Source organism: Lynx rufus, unplaced genomic scaffold (assembly GCF_022079265.1).
Source record: "Lynx rufus isolate CCGP_SWC_20201006 ecotype Redwood Valley unplaced genomic scaffold, mLynRuf1.p SCAF_1, whole genome shotgun sequence".
NCBI lineage: Eukaryota > Metazoa > Chordata > Mammalia > Carnivora > Felidae > Lynx > Lynx rufus.
In genome coordinates, this window is record NW_025814823.1 from 19581862 (window position 1) to 19606498 (window position 24637).

Sequence of the window (24637 nt, forward strand, 5' to 3'; positions counted from 1 at the left end):
TGTCCTATGTGGAACACTTTGACTTCACCGGCAGGGAAGGGCCTTGCTCTAGAGCCTTCGCCTTATGCCCTGCCCCTTTCTCAGGCTACAGAGAACTGGAATTGAGAAGTTTGCTGGGCATCAGGAACCACAAGTGACGGGACCGTTAGGGAATTCAGCCTGTGTGTTCTAAAAGGCCTGCAGGGACGATGAAGCACAATGAAGGCACTGTGGCCTTCTCTGAAAAGCTGTCAGCCTGCTCCAGGCCTCTAAGCCTGCTCAGAGTGGAAAAGAATGATTGTCCCCCAGCACACCAGAGGCATAGGTGACTCAGCTGCTCTCTGTCCCTATGTGTCTCTAGCTGGAGTTGTCTCAGCCTCTCTTCTCTCCCATTCTGACTTTTAAAGAGAGCTGTAGGGTCTCTATTCACAAACACTCACACATGGTGGGCTCATGGTGAAGTGCCCAGAACCAAGTTCTATACAGATAGCAGTACAGCCTGGAAGGTAGAAATATGGCCTTGGATAATCACAATAGTGGGGAAAAAAATGAAGCAGGCCTTATTGAAGAAGTTGTTTCCCCACACCTCTTCTCAGGACTTTATTAGGTCTTTTGAAGCAAGGAGACAAACAAGTGCCCATTTTCTCCAGCACGTTGGGTCACCCTGGACTTGAATCCCTGTCCAACAGAGTCTGGACCCCATGTCCCTTCATGTCCTGTTCTCACGCTCTGCCTCGGAAGAGGGCCAGTGATTGGGGCCCTCCATTGATATTGTGGTGCCTGTCTTCAGGTATCTGCTCCTCAGCAATATGGCCACCACCTTCTACCCAGAATGCTTTCTCCTCTTCCCAGAGGGCATTCTCTTCCTCCCAGAGGGACTTTTTATCCTCCCACAGGGACTTTTCCTCCTCAAGAAGAGCTCTTTCCTCCACCCACAGGGCTTTCTCTTCCTCCCACAGGGCCTTGTCCTCCTGAAAAAGGTTCCGGTCTCTTTCCCATAAGGCATTGTCCTCTTTCCAAAAGGCCTTATCCTCCTTCCAAAAGGTACGGTACTTTTTCCAAAAGGTTTTTTCTTCTTCCCGGAAAGATTTTTCCATTTCCCAGAAGGCTTTTTCCTCTTTCCAGAAGGTCTTCTCTACTTCCCAGAAAGGTCTCTCCTCTTCCCAAAAGCCCAAGATCTGACCCCGGAAATCATGGATCTTGCCTCGGAAATTCCACATCTTTTCTCTGAAGTCTTCTATTTTCTCAAGAAAAATTTTCATCTCTTCCCGAAAAGCCTTATCTTCCTGCAACTTGCAGATTAGTTTCTTCTGGCGTATGTTGGGTGAGGATCCCACCATTGACCGAAAGCAAGCAAGCCCCATCCATTTGCTCACTTTAAAGGGAAACATCTTCTTAGTTAGCCAGAATGGTGGGGTGGCCATGATGGAGGACAGGACTATTGGCCAAGTCCAGGTCAGCTGGTCAAACCCTGCAGGGGCAGTACAGAAAACAAGTTCATGAGTATTACATGCCAGAGAATGAGCCCTTGGGTCTGTATTATTTGATTTAGGAAAATTTAACCATTTCTCTCTTTGACCCATCGCATGTGTTTGTGAGAGATGAGATTTGGTAGAGAAACATGCTGGCTGGTTATAGCTTTGGGCTGAAGAGGGAGTCAATACATTCAAAGTCAAAGCCGCTGAAGTCATAGAATCTCAGCCAACAAGGACAGGGATATTCAACTAGGATATCAGAACACACAAGGGTGACACGATCACTTCAAGGGGTGATCTTTAAAAGTTCTTTTACTTTTAAATAATAAAGTACTGCAGCCCCTCAATGCTTTACTTTTGTTAAACCAATGAGAATTCATTTGAAGTTTCGGCATTCTCACTTGGGGATCGCTCATAACCGTCTCATGGCCATGCTCGCAGCAGGGTGCCACAGGTGTGAGTGTTCTGTTAAGGCCACCTGAAAAGCAGAGGGTGAGACCCACTGGCCTAGGGGGTACTATTTTAGTAGAAGATTCTATTTGGGGAACAGAGACTTAAAACAGTAAGGTAAGAGACAATGCCAAATGTTAGCAAGGATACAAATAAGAGGAGCTCTCACAATATCTAGTAATACTGAACAATAGGGAAGATACTTTATGACTCAGTAGCTCCACTTCCAGATAGGTACCCTGAGGAATCTTATGAATTGTGACCAAGAGACATGTACAAGAATGTCTGAGGAGACTTGTTCATAAATGCTCAACTGCAACAATCCAATGGCCATCACAATAGAATGGAATTTAAAAATGGTAGTATATTCATGCAATGGACAGCATAGCTATGTGCAACAATGTGGATGAATAGTATAAACATAATTTTTAAAGAAAGAAGCAGGATTGGGGCACCTGGGTGGCTCAGTCGGTTAAGTGTCTGACTTGGTTTCGGCTCAGATCATGATTTCATGGGTCGTGGGATTGAGCCCCACATCAGGCTCTGCACTGACAGAGGGGAGGCTGCTTAAGATTTTTTCTCTCCCTCTCTCTCTCTATATGCCCCTCCCCTGCTCTCTCTCTCTTCAATAAACAAACATATAAAGCAAGAGAGAGAGAGAGAGAGAGAGAGAGAGAAAGAGAAATGCAGGATCAAAGAATTTCAAAGAATAACGTTCCCAAACAGGAAAAACTAAACTCTGTTGTTTATATACTTAGGTGATTACACAAAAAAGCATAGCAAAGAAGTGAGACCCATAAGTCAAGATAGTGGTTGCTTGAGAGGGGAGGATGGGATAGGGAAGTGGTGGTGGTGATTAGGTGAAGACATGAGGAGGGCTCCTGAGGAGCTAGCAGTATTCTATTTCTTTACTGGGGTAGTGGTTGTAAGTGTGTTCATTATAAACATATGCTAAGCTGTAGGTATATATTTCAAGTACTCCGATAAATGTATTATATTTTACAATAAAATATAAGCTAGGGAGAAAGAAAGGAAAGAAAGAAAGAAGAAAGGGAAGTGAGGAAGGAAGGAAAGAAGAAAGAAAAGGAAAAGAAAAGAAAAGAATAGAAAAGAAAAGAGAAAAGAAAAGAGAAAAGAAAAGAAATAAAGGGAGGAGAGACAGAGAGAGAGAACATTGCCATATATCTGAGGTATCAGATATCAGCACTCTCCAGACTACAGTAAGTACAAAGGTGGGTCAAGCGATGAGAAAAAAGGCTGGACACAGGAGAATGGTCAGAGGAAGGGAAGACAAAGGGTGCATGTACCTGGTGAGGGCATTAATTTCCATTTTGAGCTTTCCGGAAGGAGCTGCCAGGGTCTGGCCTCACTCCGTGGGCCTTGCTAAGCACCACATAATGGAGCAACATGACTTCCCTTTGGGAAGTCCCTCTGGGCTTTCTTCTTGTTTTTCCATTTTCAGACTCGGGATCAGGGAGTAGGGGAGAAGAAAGGACACATAGGTGGAGTGTGTGTATGTGTGTGTGTGTGTGTGTGTGTGTGTGTGGTGAAGGGATAGACGGTGGCATCACCATGTCCACCCAGCCACACAAGCCAGAAGCCTGGAGCTCATCCCTGACTCCTTCCTTTTCCTCACCAGACTTTGAATCAATCATCAACCCTCCCAGTTATGATTGTTAACATTTCTTGGAACCATGCCCTCAGATTCATGTCATTGACCACAGCTGCTTTGCACCAGGACCCCTGTGACAGTCTCACCAGTCTCTCTGGTATTGATCTTACCCTCCCATCCACCTCTACTGTAGCCTCAGGGTGTTTCTAAGTTTCTTTATTTATATTTTGAGAGAGAGAGAGAGAGAGAGAGAGAGAGAGAGAGAGAGAGAAGGCGAATGCTCAAGAGGGGGAGGGGCAGAAAGAAAGGGAGAGAGAAAGAATCCCAAGCAGGCTCTGCACTGTCAGCACAGAGCCGGACACGGGGCTCAAATCCATGAATCATGAGATCATGACCTGAGCCAAAATCAGGAGTTGGATGCTTAACTGACTTAGCCACCCAGGGGCCCTGCCCCAGGGATGTTTCTAAAACACGTATCACACCTGCTCACAAAACTCCGAAGACTCCACAGCCCAAATCCAAATGCCTAGTAAGGTCCTCTGTAACCTAACTCCTGCTTGTCCTACCATCTCCAAAGCTAAGTTTCAGTAATAATGGGCCACATCCAGTTCTCTGGACAAGACCTGCAGTTTCAAGCTTCCAAGCCAAGGAACACGCTGTGTCCTCTACTGATTACCTTTCCTTCTCAGTGTGGCTTGAATTCCTCTCCACGTCGCCCCCTCTGAAAGCTACTTGGACCTTCCAGACAAAGTTCATCACCACCCCCTCACTCACTCCCGTTGTTTGCTTGTCATGCTCGGCTGATATTAGGTGTGGACGTGCCTTGCTGCCATCCCTGTAACCCAGCATCTAAGATGAAGCTGTGGGCATAGGAGGTAATTGATAGAAATGTTGGTTGACTTGAACTGAATTTCGTTGAATTTTGGAAATTTGATTTTCTAGGTTGTATTATGGTTGTCTTATTTATGTAACTGTTGGTATCTTGAGGTGGGGGAAAGTGTGTCCTTCTTCCTCCCTTTCTGCTATGAGAACGCAAAGCAGGCCCTCAACAAGTGTTTGTTGAACTGGATTTGGAAACTCTATAAGCAAAGCCTCAGGGTCAATTAGAGCCCAGGATAGCTGTCAACAACAATCAACTTTCTAATTACAATGTTAGTAACAACAACTACCTGCACATTTATTTAGCCCTTTTATGCTGGGCACTTTACTGGCATTACCTGTGTAATCCTTTCAACCATGCTGTGAGATAGACACCTTGATTAACCTCATTATATAACTGAGAAAACTCAGGCTTGAAGTTAAAAACCCATTCAAGCAATTAAGTAGATGAGGCAAGATTCTTCTAGTAAGTGCTAGAAGTGCATTACGTGGTCAAGCCATACTACTTGGAAACACCATCGGGCTGATATTTAACTAGGAAGGAGTGTGTGTGTGTGTGTGTGTGTGTGTGTGTGTGTGTGTGTAAGAGAGAGAGAGAGAGAGAGCGAGAGCATTGTATTAAGCCCCGGACCTATTGATAACTTAATGCTAACATTTAGCAATGTGGTCACTAATTTTAAAGGAAACCTCCTTTCTCCTCATACAATCCTGCTAAAAAAAAAATACACCAACACTCACACTAAAAAGCAAATCAAAGAACACTGAATGTTATCAGTGAAGAAAATATATTTTTCACCAAACAACAAAAAAAGGCTTACAAAAATCTATTTTTATATGTGAGACTTGTCTGTTTCCAGTTTGCAAAAACAAACAAACAAACAAACAAACAAGCAAAACCATTTCTGTGCAGGCTTCTGACTTTCTTCTGAAATGTTTCCTGGACATATCCCAACGCCAAAAGTAACCACCTTCCAAATTACACTAAAGCTTTATTTCTTATTCCTTGGGCAATGTTTGCACTAAGTAGAGAACTCACTGAAACAGTTTAATAAATTCTTTTTTCCTTTGCACCAGAGATCCCAACTGTTCTCTGATTCTGAATTTCCCTTGCCTAGTGTCTCCCAGGCTCTTATTTTCTGGCTCTTTTCATGGCCTCACACTTTCTGCAGGTCTAACACCAGTTGTGGTTCTTGGCAGGCTTTCCCTTCAGCGCTGTGCTCCACAAAGAACCAGTGTCGACATTCATGAGGAGAGAGAACCACAAAGCTGAGTGGAGAAGCCAATTCTGGGGGACTGGCTCAGTCCATGGAGTCACTTGAGAATAGGAAAAACTACAAAGTATAGGTCAGTGAGCACTAAATGTTCACTCTCCCTGATTTGCCCCCAGTCTCACTGCCTACTTGGGCCGCAGCAGGAGAGATCTGCTTATGACACTTGTTGACGGAAATAAATGTATTATAAGTCAAGTATTCAGGGACTGTCCCTTGTCAGAAGATCTGGGCTCCTATTTGTGGAGAAACAGGGCCACAGGCTGAAACTTCTTCAGCCTCCAGCTTAGCGTCTTGGCATCCACATGCATTGTTAATGCCCGCCTACGGGCTCCTGGGCAAAGCCAGGCCCTCCCCCATCTCCTCACAGCCCCATGGTGACTTTATTTCCTCAGCAATCCCTCACTCCTGGGCCTTCCTATCTCCCTCTCTGCTCCTTCTGGCCTCTCAGCACACGAACACACTCAAGTCCCTCTCATCTTAACACGACCGCTCAACCAGCTGACCACAGAATCCTCTAGCTCTCTCTGCTTACCGTGTGCTGGTCCTCTCCTCCTTGAATACTCTTCTCAAAGAGCAGCCGACAATCACTATCCACCATTTCTGTATTGCATCTACAACCCATCCTACAGCAATCTGCCTTTTGCCTCCTTACGCCACTGAACCTCTATTTGTTAAGGTCCCTAGAGACGTGCGCAGTGTTTAGTCCTTTGTCCTCACTGACCGACCTGTTAGCAGCATTTGACATTAGTCCTTTTTGAAGCTCCCTCCCCCTTGGCTTCTATAACACGGGGTCATCCTGCTCCCTTCCCACTTCCCGGACCACTCTCTCTCCACCTCTTTGTGGACTCCTTTTCCCGACGGAATGTGTTTTATCCACGGAAGGCGGTGCCTACCTCACAGAGCTCTTGTAGGGAGTAAATTGGGCATTTCGAGTGCCTAGCCCAGTAGCTGGCACATAGCAAGTGCTCATTAAACAGAAAGTAAGAATAATTACAATTGTTACTATTTTGTGTCATTTTCAATCTTCTTAGGCCAGCATGCCAGGACGATCATGATCTGTCCCTACAAACCATTTTTGCTTTATCTCTCAGCCACCTTCCCTGATGCCTATGCTCTGGCCACGTGCAATCCCTCAAACATGCCATGTTTTCCTCAGTTTCCTGTCATGTCGGTCTCTCTCCCTGGATAGCCTTGCCTAACCCCACTTTACTTCACCTAGTTAACTCTTTGGAACTCAGTCACCTCCTCTAGCTCTCCTGACACCCCTGTCTCTACCAAATTCAGAGTCAGTATATGCCTCTCCTGTCCCACTAGGAACACCGTTTCACAGCTCTGGGTCCAGCATCCAGTGCAACAGCTGGTACATAATATATGTTAAGTAAATGACAGCTGAATGAAGGGCAGTATCCCGGATTATAATGTTAGAGAAAAATTCATCTGCAAGTTTTTCTCATGACCACTTACATTATCCTTGAGAGATAAATCAAGCATAATATCAAATACATACATGCGTATTTAGATATAAAGTGTAATATGATATGTGGATTCAATGTATCCAACTTATTCCCTACAAGAGCTACCTATGAGGTAGGCACTGCCTTCTGTGGATATAAAAACAAGAATCAAAGAAACATGCCTAGTTTTCAATATTATACTTCAGGACAGGAACTGACTTTTAAGGAAAATGTTGTATATAACTCTATGCTTAGAATAAATAACTATCCAATCTAAAGCCAACAGTTACTTACTGCTTAGCTGTTTCCCAACTGGGCAGTCCTCAGTAGCCCTCAGAGGCCAGGCAGTCATTGTCACATCACAGACCCCCTAACAATGTTGGCAGTGATCCCGCTGCCCCTCTTAGTCCTGACTCACAGGGTAGGGAGACCCACAATGGGTAAGGGACTTTAAGGAGTGGAAAGAGAAAGACTTTTCCGTCTTCCATCTTTGACTTCACCAATAGGGTGTCACTGTTGATGACTCACAAATGATTGTTACTTCACATTCTACCTGGATTGTATCCAGGGGCAGGCTTCTGGAAAATCACGTTGCAGTCAGGGGTTTTGTATGTGATGAATCATTTCTCTTGCTGCTCTCGAGATGCTGTCTTTGGCTTTTGACAGCTTGACTGTGATGTGCCTATGCATGGATCCCTTTGAGTGTATACTAGAAATTTGTTGAGCTTCTTGGAAATGCAGATTTGGTATAGTTTTTCTTCAAAGTTGAGAAGTTTTTGGCCATTATCTCTTTTTTTTTTTTTTAATTTTTATTTTCAACGTTTATTTATTTTTGGGACAGAGAGAGACAGAGCATGAACGGGGGAGGGGCAGAGACAGAGGGAGACACAGAATCGGAAACAGGCTCCAGGCTCTGAGCCATCAGCCCAGAGCCCGACGCGGGGCTCGAACTCACGGACCGCGAGATCGCGACCTGGCTGAAGTCGGACGCTCAACCGACTGCGCCACCCAGGCGCCCCTGGCCATTATCTCTTAAAATATTCTTTTTTCCACTTTCTTTATTCTTCTCGGACTCCTTTTATATGTACATTAGCTCAATGGTGTCCTAAAGGTGTCTGGGGCTCTGTTCATTTTTCTTCATTTTTCTTTCTATTGCTTAGACTGGATAATCTCAATTGATCTGTTTTCAAGTGTACTGATTCTTCAGCCAGATCAAATTGCTCTCGATCCCCTCTATTTTTCATTTTTAACTGTAGAATTTCTATTTGGTTCTTATTTTTTAAATAATTTCTATTTATTGATATCCTCTATTTGGTAAGACCTAATTCTCAAGCTTTTCTTTAATTCTTCAGGCATGGTTTCTTTAATTCTTTGACCATATTTATTTTATTTAAAAAAAAATTTTTAATGTCCATTTATTTTTGAGACAGAGAGAGACAGAGCATGAATGGGGGAGGGGCAGAGAGAGGGAGACACAGAATCTGAAGCAGGCTCCAGGCTCTGAGCTGTCAGCATAGAGCCTGATGCGGGGCTTGAACTCACGGACTACGAGATCATGACCTGAGTCGAAGTCGGATGCTTAACTGACTGAGCCACCCAGGCACCCCTCTTTGACCATATTTATAATAGCTGATGTAAAATCTTGGTCTAGGAAGACCATCATCTCCAGTTTCTCAGATAGTTTCTAACCAAAAAGAGAATAACTCAAAATAATAGTTTCTATTGATGCTTTTCCCTCCATGTGTAAACCATTCTTTCCTGTTTCTTTGTGTGTGTCCTAAGTTTTTGTTGAAACTGGACATTTAAAATAATATAATTTTAAATAATATCATCTAAACAATATAATATCATACAAATAATACAATATGGCAACCCTAGAAATGTGATGTCCCCCCTCCTCAGGTTCATTGTTTCTTGTCGTCGTCGTTGTTATCGCTATTTGCTTGTTTAGTGACTTTCCTGGACTAATCCTGAAAAGTCTCTTTTTTTTGTCTTGTGTGGCCACTAAAGTCTGCTTGCTTAGCTTAGTGGTCAGCTAATGATTGAACTAAGAGATTTCCTTGAACTGGCAAGTGTCTCTTCCTTTGCTGAGGGACTCTGTGTAGGTGTGTGTGTTGGGCCATGACTTGGGTGATTTGCAATTCTGCCTTAGCCCTCACTTCCTTGCTTGTGCAGGACCTCAAAGTCAGCCTGAGGTGAAAGATTATGACCCTCCTCAGGTCTTTCTTGGGTATGTACTCAGTCAAATACACGTGACCTTCTAGATTTCCAGAAATATGTTCGAACTTTTCAGAATCTTCATGTTGTTCTCTGTTTTTCCTTTTAAGTTTTTGCTCAGCTTCTTATTAGCTCCAACTGGTGACACTGTCACAGGAAACTGAGATATTAAAAACTTGCCACTGTTTTCTGTTTTTTTTTTTTTTTTTTTGACAAATGCCCTGAGGATAGGGCCATTTGCACAAAATTAGCATTGAGTTAGGTCAAATAAAGACAAGTCCTGTGGCTGGAGCTTTTCAGTGAACTGCCAGACAAGTCAAGTAGTAATAATTCTTTGGAGATGGGGAATTCTTTGGACTCCAAACTCAACCTGTCCTCTTACTTGTCCATTCCAGGTGTCCCAGTCATTGATTTTAATCATTACTCTTTTCTAATTATATGTACTTAAGAAAGTCAGTTTCCCTATAAGTATACTTACTTGGATCTCACACGTTTTGACATGTCACATTTAAAAAAAATATTTTTCATGTTTATTTATTTTTGAAAGAGAGAGAGAGAGAGAAAGAGAGAGAGCATGATCAGGGGAGGGGCAGAGAAGGAGACACAGAATCCGAAGCAGGCTCCAGCCTCCGAGCTGTCAGCACAGAGCCCGACATGAGGCTCGAACTCACAAACTGAGATCATGACCTGAGCCAAAGTTGGACACTCAACCGACTGAGCCACCCAGGCACCCCAATGTTTATTTATAATTACACATATTTTTTATCTTTTCTGTTGCTCTTCACTTCTTCCTGCATCTCTATGTTTCTCTTTGAGATCATTTTCTTTTACATCTCCCCAAATCATACCCTAAACCTAAAGTTCCCTTTTTTATGGGTTTTGTGATGACTTCTCTCAGTGCTTATTTGTTAAAAATACTTTCATTTTGCCTTAATTTTTATACTATCTAACAGATTTTATTATAGAATGGTTTGCTTAACATGCTTCTACTGTGGTATAAACAAATGATTCTTTCCTTTCATTTTTTCATTCTTCACAGTATTGAGTATTTTATGGCAATAGGATTTCAAAACATTGTAAGAAATGAATTTTAATGTCTATAAACATAGTGTGTCCAATGTGCTGTTTAACTTATCCGTTCAATCTTTTTTTTTTAAGTAGAGGGAAGCTCTGTGTCTTTTTAAAAATTTTTAAATGTTTATTTATTTATTTTGAGAGAGAGGGAGACAGCATGAGTGCAGAGGGGCAGAGACAGAGGGAGAGAGAGAATCTCAAGCAGGTTCCATGCTGTCAATGCAGAACCCAGTGCGGGCCTTGATCTCATGAACTGTCAGATCATGACCTGAGCCAAAATCAAGAGTCAGACACAACCAACTGAGCCACCCAGGCACCCCTCAATCTTTACTTTTATTTACTAAATATTATTCAGGTCCAAAACACCCATGTGATTATTTCACACAGTTTTCAGGGGTTTTTTGTGTCCCGTTTATTCATCTTGATTTTTGATTCCATGAACATGTTAATAATAGTTCAAAGTGTATGTCTTATTGAAGATCCAGATCTTCCGTGGATGTCTTTCCATTGTCTGTTTTTCTTCTCTTGGTTTTCTACCAAAACTTGTTTTCTTATATGGCTGGTTACTTTCACTGATGTTATCTTTTTCCAGAGGTACTTATTTTTGCTTCTAGTAAGCAGAGAGGCTAGAGAAGCTGATTACTTGATTCCAATCAGGAGTTGATATGGTTCTAAAAGTAGGCTTTAATCTCTATGAGATATGCTTCTCCAATTGACTCTTACTCCAAAAAACAAAAAAATGCTTATGATGTTTTCCAGAACATCTCCTCTCTGATACATCCTTAGCTCTAATTGTAGCCCTCCAAGCCCCTTTATATTGCTGGAACATCCGTTCACACCCTCCAGCTTTTCATTCACTGCTTTCACTTTTGGAAGCAGCTTCAAATTTCACTCATCTCCACTGACTTTATTCCTTATTCAGATCTTGGCCTCAAAACTTCTCCCTGACTCAGTGTTTCTGAGATGTCCAGCACTGCTACTTGTTCTCAGCAGGATATGTTGTCTGAAACAACCTGGTCAGCCACTGTCCAGTGGAAAACTCATAGGGGGGGCTTATAACCAAAGGAGTGACATGATGTAACTCAAGATTGTTGACCTGGCCAGAAGACCCAAAGTAGATGAAAATAAATTGATTATATAATTGATATAGCTAGCATTTATTGATCATTAACTATGTGCCCAGTTGCTGTTCTAAGTGCTTTTACATGTATTTTCTCACAACAAACTAACAAATTAGATATTATTGCTACTCCATTTTACAAGAGAAGAAAGAAATGCATAGAGAAGTCAAGAAACTTGCCTAAGGTCATGCAGAAGTAGAGCCCACATTTGAACTTACACAGTTTTGTTCGGAACACATACCTGTCTGATACAGAAGGTTGCTGTGGTAATGGAGGCAACAGATAGTCTGAGTCATGACTGTAGATAGCTACAAGAAATATTTCAAAGAAAGACTCATTAGCTGATCAAAAGAGTTGCATGGGATTAAGATGGAAGAAGTAAGGGCAAGACTAAGGTATGAGGCCTAAGTGCCTGGAGCATGACCATGCGTTTACTAGAAATGTATTGAGATGCAGTTGATTTAGATGAGTTGCGGTATTCTTACATGAATGTATTCTTACATGAATACATTCTTACAGTATTCTCCAGGTTTCATGTAATTCACGATTCATAAAATGTTGGCTGTTCCAAATAAATCTTACAGCCTCTGGGGGGAATGGCAAATGAAATTATTATTGCTGAATGTGAATGGAGTACTGAAAATAACTTGAGCGTCAGCATCAATGTGCTCAGAGAATTGAAAAGGATAAACTTTTCCCTAGTACTGCCTGCTTTGCACCAAATCAATGGCTCCTGTTCACTCAAGACACAAAGTTTAGCTTACATTCTGTTCAATATTATTTTTAAAATTTGTATGACCATTATTGCCAATTTTCAGAAAAATGCGTATTCATTGTGAAAAACATTAGGAAACAGAGCAAGGATAAAAAAGAAAATTAAAATCATCCATAACCCAGTACTCAGAGGTAACCACTATAAACATTTGGGGTACAGTTTTCCACTCTTTTTCCTATGCTTATGGCTAGATATATTCTATGAGACTGGTTTTGTGCTGTGCCTGGCGCTTCGTGGCTTGCATTTGTATGCAGTAATATATCATAAGCCCTTCCCCGTTTCTTTAAATATTTCTGAGAACATGATTTTTAATAACTGCAAGAGTGCACATTCCCTTATTTTTGGAAATTGATTTATTCCATGAGGAATATAGATTATTTTCCTGGAAGAGTAGGTCAACCCGGAAAATTGCTCACAGAAGAAGACAATGGCAACGTAATCAATCATTGCTGCCCATGGCCTCAGTCTCTGTATTGAAAGAAGAGAATTCTTTCTAGCAGTACCAGTTATAGAAAGGGATCATTCATGGGAAGTTGGCCTTGTGAAGGCGGAGACTTTGTTTTGTTCCTGCTGTACTCACAGCGCCCATTTTACAAAGAGCTTCTGAAATAAAGCAGAAAAACATAACCCAATAGATAAATGACCAAAGGATGTGAATACTTTGGTTGTAGACAAATAAAAATGACTCTATGAAAAAATTTCCAACCACACTTAAAGAGAAATGCAATTGAAAATAAATATTGCATTTCCTACCTATCAAACTGGCAGAAATCCAAAAGTTTAACAATACACTCTGTTAACACAACTATATAGAAATAGGGCCCCTTGTACAGTGCTGGTCAGAATGCAAAATGTTTCAACCCCTAAAGAGGGGAATTTGTCAGTGTCTAACAAAATTATAGATGCATTTACCTTTTGATTCAGCGATTCCACTTCTGGAAGTATATCCCACAGGTACACCTATTCAAGTACAAAATGATACTTATAAAGGTTATTCAGTTCATTGGAGTATTGTTTGTAACTTCAAAAGATTGGAAATAATCCACTTGTCCAGCAACACGGGACAACTTAAATAAATTATGGCATGTCACCGAGCAGAGTACTATGCACCTGTTAAAAAAATACAGCACAGGTTCTATAGGTTGATATGGAGAGTTCTCCAGGATATATAAAGTGAAAAAATCACCATCAACAAGGTGCAGAATACTGCTACATATTGTATAAAGGAGAAAACGAGAATATATACCTATGTATTTGCTTATATTTGCACAAAGGGATATTAGAAGAGAAACACCAAGCTAATAAAAATGGTTATTTCTGAGGGAAATGGTGTAGGGGAAGGGGTAGAAGCAAGACTTTTCTGTGAATACCTTCCATGAAGGCTTTGGTCTTTGAATAATGTAAATGGATAATGTATTCTAAAACAAAAAAAATCTTAAAATTGGAAACAAACACATGAACATAACCATACATCAAATATACCATGCCCACATGTACCTTGAGGGCACAGTGCTTTGACTTTACCTCTTAGTGGCTACAGCTACATGATGTTGGTAGAAAGGTACCATGTGAGATCTTACAATGTATACTGCATGCAGGTGGGTGTTAGGGGATGATTTGCACCCCCCAGAATGTCATATGTTGAAGTTCTAACCCCAATACCTCAGAATGTGACCATATTTAGAGATGGGGTCCTTAAAGAGGTAATGAAGTTAAAATGAGGTCACTGGGGTGGGCCTTAATCCAATGACCGGTGTCCTTATAAGAAGAGGAAATAGGACACAAACATGCACTGACGAAAGACCATGGGCAGACATAGGAGAAGACGGCCATCTACAAACCAAGGAGAGAGGTCTCAGAAGAAACCAAACCTGCCAACACCTTCAACTTGAACTTCTAGCCCCCTGAACTGTGAGAAAAATAAATTTGTTGTTTAAGCCAACTAGTCTGTGGAACTCTGTTACAGTGGCCTAGAAAACCAATACAGCAAGGGCTTTTTATTTGCTTACTGTTTCATTCCTGCACTTAGAACAGTGTCTGGCATATAATAAACATAGTCATTGAAGGAAAAAGGGAAGGAAGGAAGGAAGGAAGGAAGGAAGGAAGGAAGGAAGGAAGGTCTATTCCTAGAGTTTGAAATAAAAGTAGGAGAAAAGATCTGTACTTGGAGATTTCCTCCACCAGTGATTTCTATTCTTTTGTTCCTCCTCATCATATTATTTTTATCTCTGAAGAGGTTATCCTCTTGCCTTCCCCTCCCATCCTCTTCCTCCAGTGGATTACTCACCAGCCTATCTTCTGGAGACTTTCTGTGCACCACCTTTTCTTCTGTGCATTCCTTTGGATCTCTTTGTTCTTGGTGGTTGAGGCAGGTGGATTTCCCAAAGATGGCCTCAATGAGCTGTCTTATTCCATACACTTTTCTTATACTGTGACCTTTCAAAACACTCTCAAGAGGCAGAGTCTGTACCCTCCCCCTTGAACCTGGGTGGATCTTTGGATTGCTTCAACCAAGAGAGCACAGAGGAAGTGATGCTTTGTGACTGGTCAGCAGTAATGTGCTGGGGCCCATGCTACCGGCTCTCCAGTGAGGGTGGATGTCTTTCTCCAGCCCCGTGCCCAGTAAAGTCATGCCAGTACCCTGGAAACAGCCACAGTGGGATTATCTATGGTGCAGAAGCCAGAAAGGACTAGGATCACACACACACACACACACACACACACACACACATGCACGCACACACAGGTGGTTGTTAAACATTTACCAGCAAACCACTATTTCTGAGGTTAGATCATAAAAAGTGATTCAGCTTCCCCTGGTTCTCCAACTCTCAGTACATGTGCTTTTAAATCCCAGCCGCCACGCTGTGTAGAAGCCCAGGGCACATGCAGAGGCCACATGTAGTGTTCTGGCTGACAGCCCCAGCTAGCATCACCCCCACTCGGCATGTGAGTGAGAAAGCCCTCCCATGACTTCAGCCTCAGCCTCCGTCTGTCCAGGAGCCCAGTCAGCTCCCAGAACTGAGACATATAATAATAAATGAGCACTGTTTTTACACCACTTAGCTCGGAGTGGGGAAACAGCAATAGGTAATCACAACAGTGATGCTCTTCTCTGCTCTTCCTCATGGCATTGTAAGTTAAGAGGAAGGAAAATTTAACATTTTTAAAATGTATCGGTTTTACGTGATAAATCTTCATGCTCAGAGTGAGATTTACTCACTCTCTCATTTATTCAACAGATATGTATTGAGTGCTAACTAAGTATCAAACCCTCTGCTCACTCAGTGGTAAGGGTAGAGGAAATCCCTGTACACAAATAACAGACAAAATGGAAACAACCAAATACAAACACGGTATGAAAGGCTGACCACGCAGAAGTGTGTCCAGGAGCCACTGGGATGGTGAAAAGGAGAAAGGGGCTAACTCTTGCTTGTTGAGAGGTGCACAGGAAGCACATAGTCAAGGAAGACATCAGAAAGAATGTCTCGGCTAAGTCCCGAAAGCTCGATGGTGTTCCATGTTATTAGTGGGAAGGTTTTCGCAGACACAGAGTAACCCATAAGAAGGCATGCAACATTAAGATCCTGAAACCCTTGTTTTGCACGACTGGATGTGCCCCATCACTGACAGACAGTTGCTGGAGGCTTATAATCAGGCAGCTTCGTGTTGAGGCATGTTGAGAGATAGAAGCATGGAAAATAGGTTGAGACCAAGTTATGAAGACCCATGACTCTATCCTGATAAAAGCTTGTAGCACAATAAGAATTAAAATATTGTTTTAAATCTATTAGAGGTCAACAAATGATGTCATGCTGGATGATAAAACTCTCAGAACTTACTATGTGCCTGTCACCTGGGTCGTTGCATTTTGATTTAGCTATGCCGATAGCTTCCAACTGGCATCTGTTCCGATTGGCTGGTGCTGCCGTTCTGATGGGTCAGGGCCCTTGACCAGTTTTTAAGTACCGTATTTTGAATGTATCACCCCTGAAAATATCATTAAAATCAAGGACAAGACAAAGTGGGTAAGCATTTGCCATTTTGTGAGTGATAGCCAATACATCAGACAATGAAATAAAACAGGAGGTATAAACACTAGAAAGGAAGGGGCAAAGCCATAGTTACTGGCAGATGATTTGACTTTCTATCTAAACAAAAAAGGAATCAACTTACAATTTTAGAATTGATAATAATCAGAAAAAATAAGCATATGATGCCGGATCTCTCCAAATTTATTTATGACTTTAATGCAGTCTTGAACAGAATTGACAGAGGATTTCTCCCCCTGGGAAACTCAACTAAATCACCTTTAAAAAAGTAATCTGGACAAGTAAATATGTGAGAAAGATAAGGAGTCTGACCCAGTGTCTTTGGTCTCAAAATTCTAGGTGACGAGAGAGACCCAGCTGCCAGGGTTGGGGTAGGAGCCAGGGGGAAGGCCGCTGTTTCTGACGGGAGGCCAGGGTCCCACAAAAGGCTAGCTGATGGTAGGGAGAGGAGGGGCAGAGGGAAGAGAAAACCCCTGGGAGGTGGAGTTGAGCATTTTCCCAATAGTGACACATACCCCTGGGGACGTTGAGACCATCCTGGACTCGGCAACCAGGAAAAGGTACATGATGACAAGTTATCACTCCTTCCCCTCAAGGCTCCAACTGGACCTGAGTAAAATGATTGAGGCTGGAAACCTTCCAGGGAGTGAGGAAGCAGTCTGCAGGGACGTCTTGTCCTCACACCCTCCCTAGAGCCCCTGGGAGCCCTGAATGTGGAGCTCAAGGACGCCCTAGCATTTTCCTGGAGCACCTTGGACAACTGCCCAGTCCCACAGGGCCCTTTGAACTTTAGGAGTTTGACTGTATTTTTTTTTCCTTCTTCTTTGCCTCTTAGACCCCAAAGTTTATTTGTTCATTTATTTATTTATAAAATTGTGGCAAAATACACATAACATAAAATTTACCATCTTAACCATTTTAAGTGCAGAGTTCAGTAACGTCAAGTACAACAATGAGACAAACTGTTGTACGGCCATCCCCACCATCCATCTCCAGAACCTTTCTATCCTGCACAACAGAAATGTGCCCACGAAAAATAACTCCCATTTCCCTGTCCTCCCGCAGCTCCTGGCAACCAGCACCGCCTTTGGGCTCAGAGCTTGACCGCTCTGGGTACCTCATGTAAGTGCAATGCTACGGTGTTCGTCCTCGAGTGACTGTCTTATTTACTGCACTTGGTGAAATGTCCTCAAGGTACATCCCAGTTGTAGTGCGGGTCAGGGGTTGACTGCCTTTTCATTCTCCTTCTGACTCTGAGCCAGTTCAGGACTCAGGCAACCCGCTTCTCTTTTTCTTAAATTATTTTCAGGAGCAGGGTGCCTGGGTGGCTCAGTGGATGAAGTGTCCGAATTCAGCTCAGGTCATGATCTCACAGTCTGTGAATTCGAGCCCCACGTTGGGCTCTGTGTTGACAGCTCAGAGCCTGGAGCCTGCTTCGGATTCTGTGTTTCCCTCTCTCTCTCTGCCCCTCCCCTGCCTGTGCTCTGTCTCTCTCTCTCAAAAATAAACAAACGTTAAAAAATTTTTTAAATTATTTTCAGGAAAATTAGAATGCTGAAAAAAGTTAAAGAGAAAATAAACGTGTATATCGAAAATGCTTTCTGACTTAGGTGGGAGTTGAAGTGAGGGACCTAAAAGTTGCTTCCCCAGATAGGAAGCCGTTGGGGTTCACAGATGGAAAATTTAGAAAAAGTGACTCAGGGGTGCCTGAGTGGCTCAGTTGGTTAAGCGTCTGACTCCTTATTTTGGCTCTGGTTGTGATCTCATGGTCATGGGATCGAGCCCTGCATCAGGGGCTCAAAATAAAATTAAAAAAAAAAAAAAGAAAAGAAAAGAAAAAGTGACTCAAATAGAAGAGTGACATCAGAATAGAAAGCTCTCCAAGGAAAGCATGAAGAGAATGAGAATGATTACACAGAGCTGATTTGTTTGAGAATGACACACAATGAAAGACAACCTTCTGCACAATCTGGGGAGGAAAATGGGGGTGAACGTTCACATACGGGGGGGTCAGTGTCGACTGTTTCTCTGCTCCTTATGTGGTATGCAACTTGGTCTTTGGCCAACTTTAATACCTCCCTTCATTTCTATGGCTTCTGTCGAGAATCAGGCATACCCTCATTAAGTCACAGACTCCTTTGTAATTAAACTCAGCGATACACTCATTAACTCATTACTCTTCTGACTTAAAATTTCTTACGGGATACATTGGATTTTATGAAATAACCCTTTTACTCATAGTGTCTGGCTTGGATGGAGTAAGAGCTACTGGTTCAACGAATGACTGAATTCACTTCTACCAGCAGGGCCTCATTATGTAGGTCACCTGAAGGCTTACTGGTGACAATATGCATAATAAAGTTTCCACTCCGAATTTAATTTTTAACTCAACTCTACTAATGTTCCCCCCATGGGGCCTTCATTCATATGGCAATAAGTGTAGTGGGCAAGAGGATTGACTCGGGATCACATCGCCTGAGTTTAAATTCATTACACACACTCAGGAGTTACGTGACCTTGGGTAGTTACTTAATCTCTCTATGCCTCACTCTACTCATCTGTGAAATGGGGATATTAATAGCACCTGCCTTGCTTTGGGCAGCATTTCTAACAGTGGTTTTGTACTCATTTCCCACAGTAGCTGCTTCCACTGTCTGTTGCTAATCTCTGAGTTGCCTACCACCGCCCCCATCCCAAAACTTCTGTTTGACTTTTCAGCCCTTCCACTTTTGTAACTAATTCCTTATTTTAAATTTCCTGTTTTCCTAAGTGATAAGACTATTCTTTTTATTCCTATCATTTAGCCTTCGAATCTCATAATCACTTTCCAAAGATTCATGCTTTTTTAAAAACATGTCTATTTCTGCATATAAATATATATTGTCTCTGGGGGCATCTGGGTGGCTCAGTTGGTTAAATGTCAGACTTGGGCTCAGGTCATGATCTCACAGTCTGTGAGTTCGAGCCCCACGTCAGGCTCTGTGCTGACAGCTCAGAGCCTGGAGCCTGCTTCAGATTCTGTGTCTCCCTCTCTCTGCCCCTCCCTGACTTGTGTTCTATCTCTGTCTCTCAAAAATAAATAAATGTTAAGAAAAAACTTTTTAAAATATATATTGTCTGGTTTGGGAACAAATATTCTGTGACCTTCTGCTGTGTCTACAGCTGCGCCTACAGTGTGTCTACACTGACCCCCAGGAGGATGGCCCCATAACCTGAAATTTAGTCTGTTTTGACTCCTGAGCTGAAACATGTTCAAAAAGGCCTATTGTCCTTCTTCAGCCAGCTCCAGTCTCTTCTGGAGGGTCCTGGGGGTTGCAAGGCTCTGCTCCCCCTGCTCATAACCACCCCACTTCAACTTGCTCAGGGGGAGGGGTGGCCCAGCGTTGCAGAGAAGAACCAGGGCACCCATACACCACCCTTTGCTCCAGCAGGTCCCCGTGTGCTGTGAAGTGGTCAGCTTGGGTTCAGGGCTAGAGTCTGGCAGGGCCGGGACTAGACTGAAACTAGGGAGGCACTGGACACAAGGTTTGAAGAGATGTCATTTTCAGGGCCATGCAAGTGCAGACTTGGCCTTAAAAAGGAATGCCTCCTTGTATTTTGTGCAGTCAGAGTTCCCACCCTGGTCGCATCCTGCAGACGGGCCTTTTCCACGAAAACAACAACACAAAACGTAGCAAGCCAGGGCTGGAGGGTGCATTTAATGCCATCTGACATGAAATGGCATTTTCATAGAGTCTCAGACTCGTATAAAGTAACAGTTGAGGACTTCTGCTACCTGACGCTTGTAACAGGCGACGCAGCCTCCAGGAGTCGCGGCTTCAGACCGCCGACAATTAGGCGTTTATTATCCTGGACACACTGCCTGCCCCAGATTTCACTCTCCGATCTAGCCTCTGGAATGACACTGAATGTTTCCTCTCTTTTTTTCACGGCAATCCTCAAGCACCGACCGTGCCTCTCGTGTGCTCAGCCCCTCTTCCGGGACCTCCATCCCCTTCACTAAACGTCCCTGTTCGGTGGACCCTTCCTCACATGCCACGAGGCATGTAGGGACAGCGAGAAGTGACAAGAGCCTCTCCAGACAGGTGTGCACCACCAACTAAAGCTACGGCACTGGAATGGAGTATTTCCAGCACTAATTATCACCAGCACTGAATTATAACCTCAGTCTGCATTGTAACGATCCCCCGGCCTTGCAAACCCTTCCTGGGATTGGTCTGCTGCCCCCTTCCGGCCGTGGGGAGCACTCCAGGTTGTTAAGGCTGCTGGTGAGGGTGTGCTTTTTACCCACCCGTGAGAGTGGAAAAGGCAGATAAGCCACCCCTCGCCAAGGCAAAGGCCAGGAGTTGCTGTTATGCCGCAGGCAAGAAATCTGAAATGGGAAGCAGAGAAAGAAGCGTACGACAGAGAAGGGGACCTGAAAGTGAAGAGAGGCCCCACAGATGCAGACCTGGACCCCTGGGACCCCAGCGTGGCTGAATTCTGCTCAGGTTCTGCATGGGGCTCTTTCCTCAGCTCTAAAGGTGAGTCAGGACAGCCCGTGCAGCCTTTCAAGTTGGAGGAATGCTCCTAGCAGATGGTTTCTCAGAATCACTCAGAGGAAGATGGCAATGTGCTGATTTATGCTTCCTGGAAGGGAATGCCTGCCCTGTGGAGGTGCTTTTCTTAATTGTGTGAAGGGAACGAAAACCTTAATCTTCACTGAATCTAAGGAAAATGGTTTTTCTTGCTGAGAGAATTATCGCAAAGGAACAATGAACTACAGGGCGACAGCAAGTTGTGCTGGACTATTAGAAATAACTTGCTAACTACAGGGCAATGAGTGCACAGAACCTACTGGGTCTCTGAGCTGGTGGCTTTGACTTGGTCATTACAAAAGTGTCGTAGAGCTGAAAGGAAGTACGTTTTCCATTTCATAGGAACCGAACAATGAAAGGCACATAGGGGGGTGGTGGGATCACTGGGGCACACAGTAGGTATGCAATGCCCTCCACTGAATTCATGCATGATGCAATAGTTAGGAGAGGAAACGTAGCATAGACTACAGAGGGAGCTACAGGCAATGAAAGATTTGTGTTCCGAGCAGCTGAAACGTCTGTTGGAAATATTCAACTCTCTGGTTAACGTCTGCTTTGGAGGAACAGGGATGGAGATGGTTAATGTTCAACCGTTAAGGTTACTCAAAACCAGCAATGAGTTGGGGTCTCTGTCACATCCGATTTAGAAGCAACCAGTCTCGTTTACCAAGTAAACCATTAAAATTACACTCACCAAGTCAAAGACGTGCTCATGCTTCATGCTGGAGCTTCGGGGTGAAAATCAGTAATGCTCAGTACTGACCCGGTGCTCAATGTCAAGAAAACCTAGACACCTATCCATTCAGGCTCACTGTTAAATTAGGACACAAATCAGAGGCTTAAAGTAGCATTTGATACATCTGAATACTAAAACTTTAGGGGATGTTAGATCTAAAAGGGTTTCTCCAACTCAGAGCTACTGACATTTTAGACCAGATCATTCTTTGTTGTGGGGGCCACCTTGTTCCTTGCAGGATGTTTAGCAGTACCCCTGGTCTCCATCCACCAGCCACTAGCCACCACCCCCACCCTTAGTCATGACAATCAAAAACATCTGCAGATACTGCCAAGGGTCCCTTGGGGAGCAAAGCTGCCTCTGGGTGAGGACCACTGAAATACACCAACTGGGCTGAAAACTGAAGAATGTCATTTGGCAATTATTATCAATTAATTTCCTTCTGCCCTTTGTTATCGGTCAACTTCCAGGAGAGAAAGCAACAGGAGCTATTATCACTATTTTTTTTTTAATTTTTCTTAATGTTTTATTTCTGAGAGAGAGTCAGACAGACAGAGCACAAGTGGTGGAGGGGCAGAGAGAGAGGGAGACACAGAATTGAAGCAGGCTCCCGGCTCTGAGCTGTCAGCACCAAGCCTGACACGGGGCTTGAACCCATGAACCATGGGATCATGACCTGAGCCAAAGTCAGATGCTCAACCGACTGAGCCACCTAGGCGCTATTCTTATTGACGCAGAAGCACACATGAGACAAGCAATCCTCTCACCGTCTTACATAAGGATGAACTACTAGGTCATTGTTAATTCACACTGGAGAGAGAGTACTGCCCAGCTCCCTACCCCAATCTCTTCCTGTTTCAGATTTCTACCAGAAAAGAAAACCTACCAAGCAAGAAGCATTTTCATTTTCTTATTACTTAGAAACTTTTGAAATTAACTAAAATTGTCATTATCACGAAGATTAACGTGGTTCTACTCTATTGGGCATCTCCTATATTTGAGGGATTGTGCTCTTAGAAGAGCTTCTGTTTAGAAGGGCTAGGGAGCATGTCACTGAGTTTTGTGAGTTTTGCCATGTTCCCACCTTTAAAAAATTTTTTAATGTTTATTTATTTATTTTTGAGAGAGAGAGAGAGAGAGTATGAGCTGAGGAGGAACAGAGAGGGAGGGAGAGAGGAAATCCCAAGCTCCACGCTGTCAGCACAGAGCCCCATGTGGGGCTTGATCTCACCAACCATAAGATCATGACCCAAAATCAAGAGTCGGATGCTTAACTGACTGAGTCACCCAGGTGCCCCTGACATGTTCCCACCTTAGCAGTAAATAGATCTTTGATTTAAACCTGTAAATTCACACAGTGAGTTCTGTGAATAAAAAAGCAGATTTGCTACTATATTTTCCAATTACAGCTTTTTTGGTGGGCTTGGTACCTCAAAGGTATTTGTTTTTGCTTTGATTTGAAATAAATCCACATCAAATATCATAAAAACTAATTCACAAAAGGAGAAGATGACCAAAAACCAAACAAGTCATGAAACAATGTGCAATATCCCTGGTATGGTAAACAAAAATTAAATTAAAATCGTAATTAAATTCCATTTTTGCCTATTAAAATAATAAAAATGCTTTAGTCTTTCTAACTCCGAATGCTGGCTAGGATATGGTGAAACTGGCACTTTGATGTATTGCTAGTGACATCGTAAATGGATACAACTCTTTGGGAAATTAATTATATCTTAAAAGCCATAAAATTGTTCACCCTTCTAAATTCGGTAATCCCACATCTAATTATTTATTCTAAGGAAGTATCTAATGTATGGAAAAAGCAATCTTCATGGACATATATGTCTCCCAGGATTAGTCAAAATAATCAGAAATTGTAAGTAAATATCCAATAACCAGGTTATGGTTAGGCATAGGATGATATACATCCTGCTCTGTGGAATGTGGTAGAACTATTAAAATGATGGTTATAAAGACCACATAATTACAGAAAGAATTCTCATGTCAAAACGTGGAGTGTTAATTTAATGTACCCATGAATGCGGCCATTTAAAATGTGTGTCTTTGTGCATGCATGTGTACACGTACAGGTACATATCCACACACTTGGAAGAAAAGCTCTTGAAATACTAACAGTTGACGGGCTACGTGTTCTGCAGTTGTTTATAGTGACAAATGGTTTTCTTTTCCCTCTAATTGAATTTTCTGTTAGTTTACTTCTGTAATGTTAAAGACAGTATTCCAAAAGAGAAACAGAGTAGACGCGCCTGGGTGCTTCATTCGGTTGAGCGTCCAGCTTTGGCTCAGGTCGTGATCTCGCTGTTTGTGAGTTCGAGTCCCGCGTCGGTCTCTGTGCTGTTAGCTCAGAGCCTGGAGCCTGCTTCAGGTTCTGTGTCTCCTCTCCCTGCCCCTCCCCCGCTTGTGCTCTTTCTCTCTAAAAAATAAATCAACTTAAAAAGAAAAAAGAGAGAGAGAGAAACAGTATCTCCTCACTACCATCACATCATCACATCCTATCTCCCTTTTTTGTTTCTCTCTGCTCTAGTGACTTGTTTCTGCTTGTCTATAACCCCTCAGGCTACTTTTTATCTCCGGAATTGGGGGGAAACAATTTAACTGATTTCCTTTCAAAAAAATACTTCTTCAATGTTTTAAATTATAAACATAAAACCGGCTCAGGGGTAGAAAGGTGAGGCAGGATTAGGGTATAAAGTACAAACGAAAATACTTTGCATTCATGCCTCTAGCCCTTTCTTCAGACCCTACCCCATGGCCCGAGTTCTGGTTCATCTCTCCAGACGCGGTGGTTCTTAACGCGGGGTGTGTCTGCTTCTGAGCTTTTCCTGTGCATTTGTGGAGACGGTTTTCACACCCATGAAATCGTATTATACGCGTCACCCTGCCCACTCAGGTTGTGACAGATTGTGCCAAAAACCCCTCCAAAGAAGTGGTACCAACAACG

General features: G+C 42.9%; 1 protein-coding gene across 1 annotated transcript; it reads right to left on the reverse strand.

The window, feature by feature from the left end:
* Positions 1–701: 701 nt before the first annotated feature.
* On the reverse strand, positions 702–7472 carry CCDC70 (coiled-coil domain containing 70). The gene is made up of 2 exons (XM_047074595.1): positions 7415–7472; positions 702–1450 (listed from the first exon to the last, which is right to left on the reverse strand). The coding sequence occupies exons 1-2, from the start codon at positions 7470–7472 to the stop codon at positions 702–704; spliced, it is 807 nt and encodes a 268-aa protein (XP_046930551.1).
* Positions 7473–24637: the final 17165 nt, after the last annotated feature.